This window comes from Ranitomeya variabilis, chromosome 5 (genome assembly GCF_051348905.1).
Source record: "Ranitomeya variabilis isolate aRanVar5 chromosome 5, aRanVar5.hap1, whole genome shotgun sequence".
Lineage (NCBI taxonomy): Eukaryota > Metazoa > Chordata > Amphibia > Anura > Dendrobatidae > Ranitomeya > Ranitomeya variabilis.
The window spans coordinates 208,577,472-208,592,858 of record NC_135236.1 but is presented as its reverse complement, the minus strand read 5'-3'; the positions used below and the strand labels follow the sequence as shown (position 1 = coordinate 208,592,858).

Genomic DNA, 15,387 nt, shown 5'->3' with positions numbered 1-15,387 from the left:
ATCTTTTGCTGCTGTATTCTGCTGCAAGATGGATCTTCGCATGGAGAGCTTATATCGTAATCTGGATTTGGATTTGAACTTGGTTTATGCCTTTGATGTTGCTTGTTATAAAGAAAGATATAGAGAAAGATGGAGAAGACGTCGTCATCGCTACTGGCAACACTCCATCGTTGAAGTCCAAGAGAGCCGAGGAGCCTACCACTCATTGTACACCGAGCTGCGTGCAAACGCTCAGATGTTTTTCGACTACACAAGGATGTCGGAACAGAGCTTCGATGACTTGCTGCACGTGTACTGCTGCAACGTGTACGAGCATCCATGACCAGGCACGACACACAGCTACGGCGAGCAATTCCTGCTCAGGAACGTCTGTTGGTGACCCTAAGGTACGTAATTTTGAAAAATAAACACCTGTCATTAATATGATTGTTCTAAAAGCCATGTACTGATTTTTTTTTTCCATTTTTTTCTAAAAGCCATGTACTGATTTTTTTTCCCCCATTTTCTGTTCGTCAGATTCCTGGCTACCGGAGAGACATTTTCATCTCTCCATTTCCAATTCCGGATTGGCGTGTCCACCCTTCTGGGATTGTTGCAGACACATGCTATGCTTTATGTGACGTTCTGCGTGCAGAATTCCTTCCCCAACCCACAACTGAACTGTGACTGGAAAATGCTTCAAAATTTATGGACATTTGTAATTTTCCTAACTCGGGTGTGTGGACGGCAAGCACATTCACATTAGGAAACCAGTTGGAAGTGGATCCGAGTTTTTTCAATTATAAAAAATATTTTTCAATTGTTCTCTTGGCGATTGCAGATGCTGACTGTAGATTTGTCACCATTGAGATTGGCTCATTTGGACGAGGAAATGACTCACAGACTTTTAAAAGCTCTGACATGGGCCAACATTTGTATGGTAATGATGTAAATTTTCTGCAGCCAGGACCTCATCTCAACACTGAAGGACCACCAATGCTGTTTGTTGTGATTGGGGATGAAGTGTTCCAAATGTGTGCCATCTCCTAAAACCGTACTCAAGTCAGGACTTAAATCACACAAAAAAGATGTACAACTACCGACTGACAAGGGCACGAAGAACTGTGGAGTGTGCCTTTGGATTGCTGGTCTCTAAATGGCACATTTTGTGAACAGCCATTAATCTGCGACCTCATCTCCCGGTACTTTCCTACACGCAACCTCCGATCCTCACAAGATCTCCTTCTCTACTCCCCTCTTATCTCCTCTTCCCACAATCGCATACAAGATTTCTCTCGCGTATCACCCCTACTCTGGAACCCTCTACCACAACACATCAGACTCTCGCCCACCATCGAAACCTTCAAAAAGAATCTGAAGACCCACCTCTTCCGACAAGCCTACAACCTGCAGTAACCACCGATCGACCAAACCGCTGCATGACCAGCTCTACCCTCACCTACTGTATTCTCACCCATCCCTTGTAGATTGTGAGCCTTCGCGGGCAGGGTCCTCTCTCCTACTGTACCAGTTATGACTTGTATTGTTCAAGATTATTGTACTTGTTATTATGTATACCCCTCCTCACTTGTAAAGCGCCATGGAATAAATGGCGCTATAACAATAAATAATAATAATAATAATAATAATCTAAAAATTGATACTAATGATGAGGTTGTGAAAGCGTGTGTTGTTCTGCACAGCTACACCCTGGCTAAAGAGCAACCAAACTCAGAACTAGAGGAAACTGTTACTACCACATTTTGTGATTACCAAGATCACCCTCTGAGGACTTCAGTGGAAGTTGCCCAAATGAGGGATACATTTGCTGCCTACTTTGTTTCTGATAATGGACGTCTGGCATGGCAAGACGAAATGGTTTAAGCCACTAAAATGTACCTGTAATGTTAAAATTAAATTTTGTAATGGTAAAATGTACCTGTAATGTTAACATGTTCCTGTAATGTTAAAATTTAAAGGGGTTGTCCACTACTTTCAATTAACCCCCCAATGTATCCCCCCGGGGCCCCTGATGAATTGTGTGATTACCTTCCGTTGCCGTTTTCGCCTGTGAGCGGCGCTATTCCGGCGGCTGAGTCCGGGTCACGTGACCCCCAGGCTGCAGCCGCCGCTTATTTCCGCCGAGGTCACGTCAATTTCCAGACTCTGGAAATTGACGTAACGTCAGCAGCAGGCGTGAGCCAGCCTCACAGCCAGCAGTCACTCATCAAGAGTGACTGGGCTGTGGGCGGGGCTGCTGGCTGCCTGCGGGGCTGTGCTGGGGGCAGGCGGGACTTGCTGGGGGCGGGGCTAGGCAGGGAATCCACGATGTGATGTGCGGGGCTCTGCGTGCAGGCGCCGGTATGTGCGGGGGGCGCCGGCCCGCACATACCGGCGCCGGCACGCAGAGCCGCCGCCCGCACATACCGGCGCCGGCATGCAGAGCCCCGGCCCCGCTGCCTGCGGGGCTGTGCTGGGGGCGGGGCTGTGCATGTGCTGGGGGCGGGGCTAGGCAGGGAATCCTCGATGTGATGTGCGTGGCTCTGCGTGACGGTGCCGGTATGTGCGGGCCGGCGCCGGTATGTGCGGGCGGCGCCGGCCATCACATGCCAGCACGCAGAGCCACGTCCCGCACATACCGGCGCCGCCCGCACATACCGGCACCGGCACGCAGAGCCCCGGCCCGCACGTACCGGCGCCGCCCGCACATACCGGGGCTCTGCGTGCCGGCGCCGGTATGTGCTGGGGTCTGCTGCGGGGGTGGTCTTTGGGGTGTGTGTGTGTATGTGTGTCTCTGTGCAGGCATCGTCCGATGGGACTACAAGTCCCATCGGGCTATGCCTGCTACAGTGACAGTGAGTGACACATTAGCCAATGATGGGACAGTAGTAGTCCCATCATCCGGCTAATGTGTTGAATGTAAAAAAAAACAACAAAAAAACACATATACAGTACATACACATACAGAACATGCGCCATGCGACAACATGCGCCATGCGACGACATGCAGCATGCGACAACATGCACCATGTGACGACATGCAGCATGCGACAACATGCGCCATATGGTGACATGCACCATGCGACAACATGCGCCATGCGACGACATGCAGCATGCGACGACATGCAGCATGCGACGACATGCAGCATGCGACAACATGCGCCATACTACGACATGCAGCATGCGACGACATGCGCCATGCGACGACATGTAGCATGCGACGACATGCGCCATGCGACGACATGCAGCATGCGACGCCATGCGACGACATGCAGCATGCGACAACATGCGCCATGCGACGACATGCACCATGCGACAACATGCGCCATGCGACGACATGCAGCATGCGACGACAAGCAGCATGCGACGACAAGCAGCATGCGACAACATGTGCCATGCGACAACATGCGCCATGTGACAACATGCAGCATGCGATGACATGCGACGGCATGCAGCATGCGACAACATGCGCCATGCGATGACATGCGCCATGCGACAACATGCAGCATGCGATGACATGCGACGACATGCAGCATGCGACAACATGCGCAATGCGACAACATGCAGCATGCGATGACATGCGACGACATGCAGCATGCGACAACATGCGCCATGCGACGACATGCAGCATGCGACGACATGCGCCATGCAGCATGCGACAACATGCGACATGCGACGACATGCAGCATGCGACGACATGCGCCATGCGACGACATGCGCCATGCGACGGTATGCAGCATGTGATGACTTGCGACGACATGCAGCATGCGACAACATGCGCCATGCGACGACATGCAACATACATATAGACATACAGTACATATAACATAGAGTACATACTCACCATCACTTGTCACTTTGATCCCCGAAGCCATTGTCATCTGTAAAAAATATTAAAATAATAAACAAACAATATACTCCCTGATCCGCAGAAATCCAATTAAAACGAGTGTCCCTCGACGATCTCCTGTGGAGAGCAGGAGCATCTGCTGATGCGACCACTCTCCAGGGGCTCCAGGAACACAATGAGGGGAGGAAGGTATCCTTCCACAATGTATTCCCCACAATGTATTCCTACGCCCCTGTGAGAAAATAGTCCCTAGTCTCACTTTATGGCATGCTGTATGAGAAAGTTCCCACGCAGCTTTTTGCCATAAAGTGAGACCAGTGAACTATAGTAACCTCAGTGATGCACTGCAGGAGCCATTGTCTCCTGTCAGTGTGTCACTGAGGGTCCTATAGAGCAGTGACATCACCCGATGTCACTGTTCTATAGGGGAGATCATCGTGGGACACTCGTTATTAATTGGAGTACGGTGGACAGGTAGTATACGGTTTATTATTTTACGTTTTTTGCAGGCGCTGAAGTATGGTAAGTATGGTTAAATGAAGAATATTAAAATACTTTTTCCTAATGTTTGCGTGTTTTATTAACCCTTTATTAGTATTGGATTAATAACGGATAGGCGTCTTATTGACGCCTCTCCGTTTTTAACCCGGCTTAATGTCACCTTACAATAGCAAGGTGACATTAACCCCTTATTACCCCATATCCCACCGCTACACAGGAGTGGGAAGAGAGGGGCTAAGTGCCGGAATTGGCGCATCTTACAGATGCGCCATTTCTGGGGCGGCTGCGGACTGGTATTTGTAGCCGGGGGGGGGGACCAATATCCATGGCCCCTCTCTAGGCTATGAATATCATGAATATCAGCCCGCAGCTGTCTGCATAGCCTTTCTGGCTATAAAATATAGGGGGACCCCACGTTATTTTTTTGGGGGGTCCCCCTATTTTAATAGCCAGTAAAGGCTACGCAGACAGCTGCGGGCTGATATTTATAGCAGGCTACAAATATTGGCCCCCGGCCGTCGGCTTTCCCCCTCTGGCGCAGAAAATTGCGCGGGAGCCCACGCCGTTTTTTCCGTTTTTTTCTTAACTTAAACGCTCATTAAGGCCTGTTTCACACTTGCGTCGGTACGGGTCCATCGCTATGCATCGGGCCTACATACTGACGCACGTTGTGAAATTTGTGCACGTCGTGGGCAGCGGATGCAGTTTTTCAAGGCATCCGCTGCCCATTCTGAAGTCCGGGGAGGAGGGGGAGGAGTTTTGGCCACGCATGCGCGGTAGAAAATGATAGACGCGAGGGACGTGCCAACGGTCCGCCAAAACACGACGCATCCGTTGCACGACGGACGCGACGTGTGGCCATCCGTCGCGATCCCTCACTAATACAAGTCTATGGGTAAAAAACGCATCCTGCGAGCACATTTGCAGGATCCGTTTTTTTCCCAAAAAGACGGATTGCTAAAAACTTAAGTGTGAAAGTAGCCTTAGGCTGCTTTCACACTAGCATCGGTAAGGGGCCGTCGCGCTGCGTCGCTAATAAAAGTCTATGAAGAAAAAAACGCATCCTGCAGACAACTTTGCAGGACGAGTTTTTTCTCCACAACGACGCATTGCGATGTGCAGTGCACGACGCTAGTGTGAAAGAGGCCTTAGAAACATCGGCCTTTCTATTATATATCTATGGATACTGTATACCTATCTATAGATATATTTATAGATAGATATATCTATAGAAACATAGATGTATCTATCCATATATTTGGCTGCTTTCACACATCAGGTTTTTGCCGTGAGGCACAATCCGGCGAGTTTTGAAAAAAACGGATCCATTTTTTTCCGCCTGACCCGTTTTTTTATCATAGAGTTGTATTAGCGCCGGATTGCGCCTGATGGCCACATGTTTCATCCGTTTTTTACCGGATCCGTCAAAAAAGTTGTTGCCGCCGGATGGAAAACACATACAGAGGAACGTTTTTTCTGTCCGGCGAAAAAACGCACAGCGACGGATCCGGCAAAAAAACGTATGAAACAGAGCTGTGAAATGATGAATCTGGCCTTGGAATCCGTTTTTTCATGCATGTTTCCATTCAAATCATGCACATTTTCCGTTTATTTACTTATTTCCAAAAACGGCATTAAAACCGCGCATAAACCGCACCAAAAAAATCATCAAAACTGCACCAAAAACTGCATCAAAACTGCACCAAAAACTGCATCAAAACTTGGTGCAGTTTGCAGTTTTTGGTGCGGTTTTGATGCAGTTTTTGGTGCGGTTTTGATGCAGTTCTTGGTGCGGTTTTGATGCAGTTCTTGGTGCGGTTTTGATGGAGTTTTTGGTGCGGTTTTTGCGCAGCTTTGATGCAGTTTTTGGTGCAGTGGTGATGCAATTATGGTGCTGTTTTGATGCGTTTTTTTTCAGTTTTGATGCGTTTTTTATGCAGTTTTTTGCACAGTTTTGATGCATTTTTTAATTCGCTTTTGTTGCTGTTTTTGCGCGTTTTTAGGCGTTTTGGTGCGTTTTTGAAAGGTAAATAAAGATGTATTATTGAACAAAAAAAAAAAAGATTTGTGATGTCATTATTGTCCAACCTCCTCTTTTACATTTGTCCAACCCACACTCCATTAAACACACAGATAGACAGATTGATGATAGATGAAATGGATAGACAGATCTACATATAGATAGATCTATAGATGCATACATCTATCTATTCATATATCTATCTGTAGATGTGTCTGGATAGATATATCTATTGATAGATGTATGGATAGCGTAGGGTGCGTGTCCACTGTCCGGATTACATCCGAATAAGCTGCAGATTGGATGCTGCGTACTTGTAGTCCCATCAGATGATGCCTGCACACACCCCAAAAGACCCCCCGCACAGCCCCGCACACACACGAACAGCCCACAGACCCCGCACACACCTGAACAGTCCCGCACAACGCCGCACACATCCGAACAGCCCGCAGACCCCGTCCGCACACACATACACGCACACCGTCACCGCCCACACACTTCCATCCTCCCGAGCTGCAGCGTTTCTCGGACCCACATCCGCAGCAAAACTGCAGATCTTTTTTACATCTGCGGTTTTGCTGCGGATGTGCCCAAGTCAATGAAAGTCTAAGGGTATGGCTCCACGGTACGGTTTGCCGGCGGGATCGCCGCAGCGGCGAAGCCGCTCGGCGCTAAGCCCCGCCCCCTTAATGGGACGCGATGGTGCCGGATGTGTACAGTACACATCCGGGATCATCGCACCCCTCGCCATAGGGCCCTGTGATATGCCTTGCGGGGACGCTGCGTCCCCGCAAGGTGTACGGACATGCTGCGTTCTGAAAGTCGCAGGGCCGCCGCGTGCGGGTTTCCACGCATAGTGGAGACGGGATTTCATAAAATCCCCTCCACTATGCTGGAACATCTGGACGCTGCTTGTTTGACGCTGCAGCGTCAAACAAGCAGCGTTTACTGACCGTGGAAACATACCCTAAAGGTGCAGAAACGCTGCAGTTCCGCACAAAAGAAGTGACATGCTGCGAGAAAAAAAAGCTGCGTTGCGGTGCGGCTTTTTCCGCAGCATGTGCACAACAAGTTTGTAGCTCCCATAGACTTACATTGGTTGTGCACTACACTGCGAAAAACCCTGCGGATCTGCAATCAAATCCGCAACGTGTGCACGCAGCCTTAGCATTTAGTGAACCTAGCAAAAAAGCCAAGCAAAAAACTAGTGTGGGATTGCACTTTTTTTGCCATTTCATTGCACTTTGAATTTTTTTCACATTTTCTGTTACACGACATGCTAAAACAATGGTGTCATTCAAAAGTAGAACTTGTCCTTCAAAAAATAAGCCCTCACATGGCCATATTGATGGAAAAATTATGGCTCTGGATAGAAGGGGAGCGATAAACGAAAAAAGCTCCAGGGGTGAAGGGGTTTAGAAACATGGATATGGACATATCTATGGAAATAGACGTAGATATATCTCTATCTATCTATCTATCTATCTATCTATCTATCTATCTATCTATCTATCTATCTATCTATCTATCTATCTATCTATCTGTAATGGAGTGTGGGTTGGACAAATGTAAAAGAGGAGGTTGGACAGAAATGACATCACAAATCTTTTTGAAGATAGAGGAGGGAGAGGAGGGAGTGGTTGGGGTGTGTTTTGGAGTGGGTGTGGTAGGTTCGTGCTTAGTAGCAGTGCAATGCATCATGGAACTTGTAGTATTAGAGCACAATAACTCAGGAGAAAGGAAGTTGTCGATTAACCCCATGAGAGCTGAATCCAGCACTAAAGATGTGCTGCTACAGCATGATAAAAGGTAATATTGCTAAAATAAACACAGTAGATGTTTTCAGTGGCACATAATAGCAAGATTTATGAAAAAAAAAAAAAAAAGGTTATAGTAGTGGACAACTTCTTTAACTGTAATATTTAAATTTACCTGTAATGTTAAAATGTTCCTGTAATATTTGCTGACTGAAATAATAAAAAACCTGTGGTAAAACACCTGTTCCAAGTTCCCTCAACAATACAATACACATAAGTGGGTTTTTGCGGCGACGGCGCACGAGTATGGCGATGGCACATACAGAGATAAAGAACACACTGTGAATGTGCAAACAAAAGCAAAATTGTATTCAACAATAAAAAATTAGCTTTGGGGAATAAAAAATTAGCTTTGGGAAATGTCAGAGGGTGAAATGTGATGGACATGGGGGGCGTGGAGCTGGGATGATTGGCTAGCATGTGTGGATGGTGAAGGGGTTCCAGGGGAAGGGCCTACAAAATGAGTGGGGTCTGGGAGGTCAGGGATGGAAGTAGACACATTAGGAGCGGAAGCGTGAGAAGGGAGAGACACATTGGAAGGGAGAGAAAAATTTGAAAACAGAGACACATTGGAAGGTGAGGGTGCAGGTGGTAGGACAGTTTTGTGGGTACGTTTGCTGGTCCTAGTCTTCTTGGTTTACTGTGCTGAACTGGTATTGGCTCTTTGGGAGGGTGGGAGTGGTGGCTTGAGGCTGGTGTGCAGTAGGACTCGGCATGGTTGTGGAGGTAGACTGGTGCGCAGCAGGACTCGGCATGGTGGTAGAGGTAGACTGGTGTACAGCAGGACTCGGCATGGTGGTGGAGTGTTGTGAATTCCGTTCTCGGGCTCCCTCCTGTGGTCGTGAATGGTACTTTGGTGAGTTCTGTTCTTGGACACCCTCTGGTGGCTTTGAGTGGAACTGCTGATCTTTGAGTTTGGCTTTCTCAGCTGCCCTCGTTTATTGCTTCTGCTCGCTTCCCTATTTAACTCTGCCCAGGTCGTTAGTCCATGCCAGCTGTCAATGTCTCAGTACTGGTTCAGATCTCTCTTGGAATTCTCAGATGACCTGACTACTCCAGCAGAAGCTAAGTCCTTGCTAGTCATTTGCTGTTCATTGGTTTTTTGAATATATTTTTCAGTACATGTTATGTTTCAGTCCAGCCTGCTATTATGATATTTCCTTGCTAGCTGGAAGCTCTGGGGGTGCAGAGCTGCACCTCCACACCGTGAGTCGGTGTGGAGGTCTTTTTGCACACTCTGCGTGGTTTTTGTAGTTTTTTATACTGACCGCATAGTTCCCTTTCCTATCCTCTGTCTTTCTAGAGAAGATTCGGCCTCCTTTGCTAAAATCTGTTTCATTCCTGTGTTTGTCACTTCCCTCTTAACTCACAGTTAATATTTGTGGGGGGCTACCTTTACTTTGGGGAATTTCTCTGAGGCAAGGTAGGCTACTATTTCTATCTTTAGGGGTAGTTAGCTCTTAGGCTGTGAAGAGGCGTCTAGGGAGAGTTAGGTACGCTCCACAGCTATTTCTAGTGTGTGTGATAGGATTAAGGATTGCGGTTAGTAGAGTTACCACTCCCTCAGCTTGTCCCAGGTTTTCTGTTTTAACCATCAGGTCACTTCGGGTGCTCCTATCCACCAGGTCATAACAGTAGAGGTAGACTGGTGTGCAGCAGGACTTGGCATGGTGGTGGAGGTAGACAGGGGTGCAGCAGGACTCGGCATTGTGGTGGCTTGAGGCAGGTGTGCAGCAGGACTCGGCATGATGGTGAACCTGGTTAGTGGTGGAACAGCCGGAAATGCCATATGTGGCTGCTGGAAGTACCAAGTCTGCTGCATAGCCTGGCTGTAAGCAGCATGGCAGGCCTGCATCACATTCAGCTGGAGATCAGGCGTAAGGTTTTCCGACATGCCCTGCTCTATAGCATTAAAAAAAAGTTGTGTCGGTCTCTGAGGCGGTAAAGGCGTCGGTTGACTTACTGGAAAAGTGAGTTCACATGCGCGAACCCACTTTCCAGTCTGTCTCCAATGGCCTTTAGGCCACTCTGGAAGACCGAGCCTATGTGAACAAATTCGGGCATGAGTGGCCTGTTCCAGGCCTTCTGCCACTGGCGAGAAGAGCAAAAAAAAAACAGTGGCAGAGGACTGGGACAGAGGAAAACCTGAAGGACCAGCTGCCTGTTCGCCAGCCTGTGAAGCCTGCCCACTTGCTACATCGCTGGTGGATGACTGGGACTGTTCGGTGGCTGTTCGATGAGTGGCAGCTCCAATGGAGGACGATCGAGGTTCAGCGGTACTGCTCCAGGTTCTGTTGAAAATAAAAAATTTTAAAGTGCCAACAGTGCAATACTTACAAAAATCCTTTCTGACTTGTGTGGCATGGTCACAATCATCCAACAGCAATCTGGCCACTTCATCCTATAGCCGCCGAATGACCACAGTGTCCGAGTGCCACTGATCCCACATGTCCCACAATGGAACTCGCTCCTGCACCAATGTTATTAGGAGGTCGTTGTTAATGGTGGCTTCACGACGTGGAACCTAGACATCAAAGAAACACATTAATATAGTTCTAAAGATAAAGCAAAAACAGTCAAGAATATTTACCCGCCGTCTTTAAACTTGAACTTGGGCCTGAGTCTGCTCCTGCTCTGCCGCACTGGAACTGTTCTCTAAAGAAAATACATGATTTTACCACATATGTCATATTGACAGTCAATATTTACCAGTCAGTAGCAAATGTACTCACTTCATCAATCTCCTCTCCGCTCTGGGAGGTATGGTCTGCTGGAGGAAATCTTTGATGAGGAATGCTGCAAGAGAGGCAGAAGTGAGTACAGACTGCAGTGAGAGAAACAGACTGACATTTTCTTAGCTTCTATACTCACATCCTGACTGAAATCCAGAGTCTTCAGAGCAGCAAAGCAGTAACAATCGCTTCCAGAGGCTTGAGAGTACTGGACTTCCTTTCTCCATACCCCTTTTATACATCAGGGATTTTGCAGGTGGTAACATCATTTCCTGGACCTGCTCATTCTGAAGTACGCATGTATATCGAACGCAAGCGTACGCATGTCCTTGCGTACCAATGCGTTCCCACGTCCTGGCGTACCAATGTGTTCCCATAGACAGTTATACGTTGTTTTGACGCATTCCATCCGCACTCATCCACATGCGTATGGCAGCGCATATTTGACACCTAAAAAAATGCAACATGTTGAGTTCGCCGGAGCCCGCCGCAGACCGCCAAACGACGCATGTGTACGCATCTACAAGCGAATGCATGCAAACGCATGTCCCTGCGTGCACAATGTTAAATATATGTGCGCATGATGCATGTGGATCAAACACTGCGCTCGCCAGACGCAAATGGGAAGCCAGCCTTAAATTGGATGTCCACTACTGAGCAAGAACTGCCTAATCACTTCAATGCCCCATATCATAAAAACAATCAATAATCTGCTCAAACAGTAGCGGCATTGTAGAAATATCAGTGCTTCTATTCTCAGCAGGTCATATGACATAGTTGTGTCACGTGATGACTGCAGCCAGTCAGTGCTGCTAATTGGCTGCAACCCTTCATTCTGATGGAATTGTAAAGGCTGCTTCCTGTCAGTGGCCACTGAATGGCTGCAGTGATCACTTGATGCAACTTTGTCACATCAACCACCAAGGTTTCTGCAAAGTTTCTCCTAATTTTTCCAGCGTTCTGAAATGCAAATCTGCCTCGGAACTCAATAAATAATACCCTTCGTACATACAACCTAAAGAGCTAAACTTTAGGAATTATAGCTGATTATTATTTGATAATATTATTCTTTTTTTGTGTGCAGAAAATCCCAGAGTTTCAAACTCAAATTGAAGTTCTTGAAACCCAGATAAAGGAGACCGACAATCAAGCACAGTTGCAAAAACATGAAATGCGAGGTATGTGTCTTCTCTCATGTCTTGATTGTATGGTAAAGGGAACCTGTAACAAGAAAAAGCGCTATTGGTGCCAGTGAACTTTATTCTCCCATGGCAGTGTTTGGGTTTCAGTCAAGGGGGTGATGCCGACACGGGTTCAGCAACCGCTCCCGTCATTTTTGTATGTCTTGGCAGAAAAACACAACGGCAAAAAACTGGCATTTTTGCCTTGTTTTTACATGCTTTTTTTCACTTGCCTTTTTCTAGCTTTTTTTGGACAGCAATGAATGCTATAGAGATATATAATAAATGGAGATAGGTAATAGATAATAAACATAGTCAGACATATATAGACATACAGTCCGACATAATATGCAATGGCATGTAAAAGTTTGAGCACCCCTTGTCAAAATTACTGTTATTATCAACGGTGAAGCAGGTTGAAGATGTTATATGAGCTGCCTAGAATAGAAGCACTGATATTTCAAAAATGCCACTGCTGTGTGACCTGCGTATAGATTGTTTTTTGATATGAGGCACATGACGTCTGAAATATACACTTTCTCATAAACCAGGCCTTTTAAGTAAGCGGCCCAGGTTACGCATTCTAGGGTTCAAGCAGTTCTTTCACAGTAGTTGACATCCCCTTTAAATCAGCCTTTGAGAGAAATATTCTATTCAGCGCAACTATAATGCACATGAAGTCCAACTGCAGTCAATGGCCATTATAGCCGTAGTACACATTAGAAGGGAAACAGCTGAATTTGACAACCATTTACCGTAAATGTACAATGGCGTACAAAACTTTCAGCACCCCTGGTGAAAATGATTGTTATTGTGAACAATTAAGCAAGTTGAACATGAAATGATCTCTAAAAGGCCTAAAGATAAAGATGACACATTTCCCTTGTATTTTAGGTAAAAAAAATATATTGTAATTTTTTTCGTTTTAAAAATTAGAAAAAGGGAAATGGGCCGATACAAAAGATTGGGCACCCATGGAGATTTGTGTGCTCAGATAACTTTGACCAAGGTTTCAGACCCAACAAACAGGCTCTCCATGCATGTGTTGTGACTGTCACACAGCCGTGACACATGTAGCTGCAGCGACGAACAGCTGATTATCGGGAGCGCTCCAGGTATCCGGGTTCCTGATGCAGCTGTTCGGTAAGCGCTATAGCTATTCGGATAAGGAGTTATCCGAAGCTATTCGCTCAGAACTTCGGAGACATGTTGTCAATAGTTTATAGAATAAAAGAACAATTTACATTTTACTCAAAAATATACCTATAAAGGGAAAAATCAGACAAACTGAAAATTTTGCAGTGGTCTCTTAGGCTATGTGCACACGTTCAGGATTTTCTGCAAGAAATCCGCATGCGTTTTTCTCGCGTTTTTACCGCGTTTTTACTGCGTTTTTTTTGCGGATTTTTCCAGAGGTTCCCAATTCAATATTATAGTGGGAAATCTGCAAAAAATCCGCAAAATTAATGAACATGCTGCGTTTTTTACTGCGATGCATTTTTTTCACGGAAAAAAACCGCATCATGTGCACAAAAATTGCGTAATGCATTCTAAATGATGGGATGCATAATGTATGCGTTTTTTCACGTTTTTATAGCGAAAAAACGCAGAAAAAATGCAAAAAATCTGCAACGTGTGCACACAGCCTCAATTTTTGCCAGAGCTTCATGTATATATAATATACAGTATATGTGTGTATATATATATATATATATATATATATATATATATATATATACACACACATAGACTGCTCAAAAAAAATAAAGGGAACACTAAAATCCCACATCCTAGATATCACTGAATGAAATATTCCAGTTGTAAATCTTTATTCATTAAATAGTGGAATGTGTTTAGGACAATAAAACCTAATAGTGATCAACGTAAGTCACAACTAATATCCCACAGAGGTCTGGAGTTGGAATGATGCTCAAAATCAAAGTGGAAAATTAAGTTACAGGCTGATCCAACTTCAGTGGAAATGCCTCAAGACAAGGAAATGATGCTCAGTATGTGTGGCCTCCATGTGCCTGTATAACCTCCCTACAACGCCTGGGCATGCTCCTGATGAAGCGGCGGATGGTCTCCTGAGGGCTCTCCTCCCAGACCTGGACTAAAGCATCCGCCAACTCCTGGACAGTCTGTGGTACAACGTGACGTTGGTGGATGGTGCGAGACATGATGTCCCAGATGTGTTCAATCAGATTCAGGTCTGGAGAACGGGCGGGCCAGTCCATAGTTTCAATGCCTTCATCTTGCAGGAACTGCTGACACACTCCAGCCACATGAGGTCTGGCATTGTCCTGCATTAGGAGGAACCCAGGGCCAACTGCACCAGCATATGGTCTCACAAGGGGTCTGAGGATCTCATCTCGGTACCTAATGGCAGTCAGGCTACCTCTGGTGAGCATATGGAGGGCTGTGCGGCCCTCCAAAGAAATGCCACCCCACACCATTACTGACCCACTGCCAAACCGGTCATGCTGAAGGAAGTTGCAGGCAGCAGATCGCTCTCCATGGCGTCTCCAGACTCTGTCACATCTGTCACATGTGCTCAGTGTGAACCTGCTTTCATCTGTGAAGAGCACAGCGCGCCAGTGGCGAATTTGCCAATCCTGGTGTTCTGTGCTAAATGCCAAGCGTCCTGCACGGTGTTGGGCTGTGAGCACAACCCCCATCTGTGGACATCGTGCACTCAGACCATCCTCATGGAGTTGGTTTCTAACCGTTTGTGCAGACACATGCACATTTGTGGCCTGCTGGAGTTCATTTTGCAGGGCTCTGGCAGTGCTCCTCCTGTTCCTCCTTGCACAAAGGCTGAGGTAGCGTTCCTGCTGCTGGGTTGTTGCCCTCCTATGGCCCCCTCCACGTCTCCTGGTATACTGGCCTGACTCCTGGTAGCGCCTCCAGCCTCTGGAAACTACGCTGACAGACACAGCAAACCTTCTTGCCACAGCTCGCATTGATGTGCCATCCTGGATGAGCTGCACTACCTAAACCACTTGTGTGGGTTGTAGAGTCCGTCTCAGGCTAGCACGAGTGTGAAAGCACAACCAACATTTAAAAGTGACCAAAACATCAGCCAGAAAGCATTGGTACTGAGATGTGGTCTGTGGTCCCCACCTTCAGAACCACTCCTTTATTGAGTGTGTCTTGATAATTGCCGATAATTTCCATCTGTTGTCTATTCCATTTGCACAACAGCATGTGAAATTGATTGTCAAACAGTGTTGCTTCCTAAGTGGACAGTTTGATTTCACAGAAGTTTGATTTACTTGGAGTTATATTCTGTTGTTTGTGTTCCCTT

General features: G+C 46.7%; 1 protein-coding gene across 1 annotated transcript in view; it reads left to right on the top strand.

The window, feature by feature from the left end:
• The window catches only part of MYO5C (myosin VC), a 425,456-nt gene that overhangs the window by 300,169 nt on the left and 109,900 nt on the right, over positions 1–15,387 (top strand). The window contains exon 26 of the mRNA XM_077263765.1: positions 11,984–12,077. Within this exon, the coding sequence (XP_077119880.1) occupies positions 11,984–12,077 (94 nt within the window). The remainder of the gene's footprint in view (positions 1–11,983; positions 12,078–15,387) is intronic.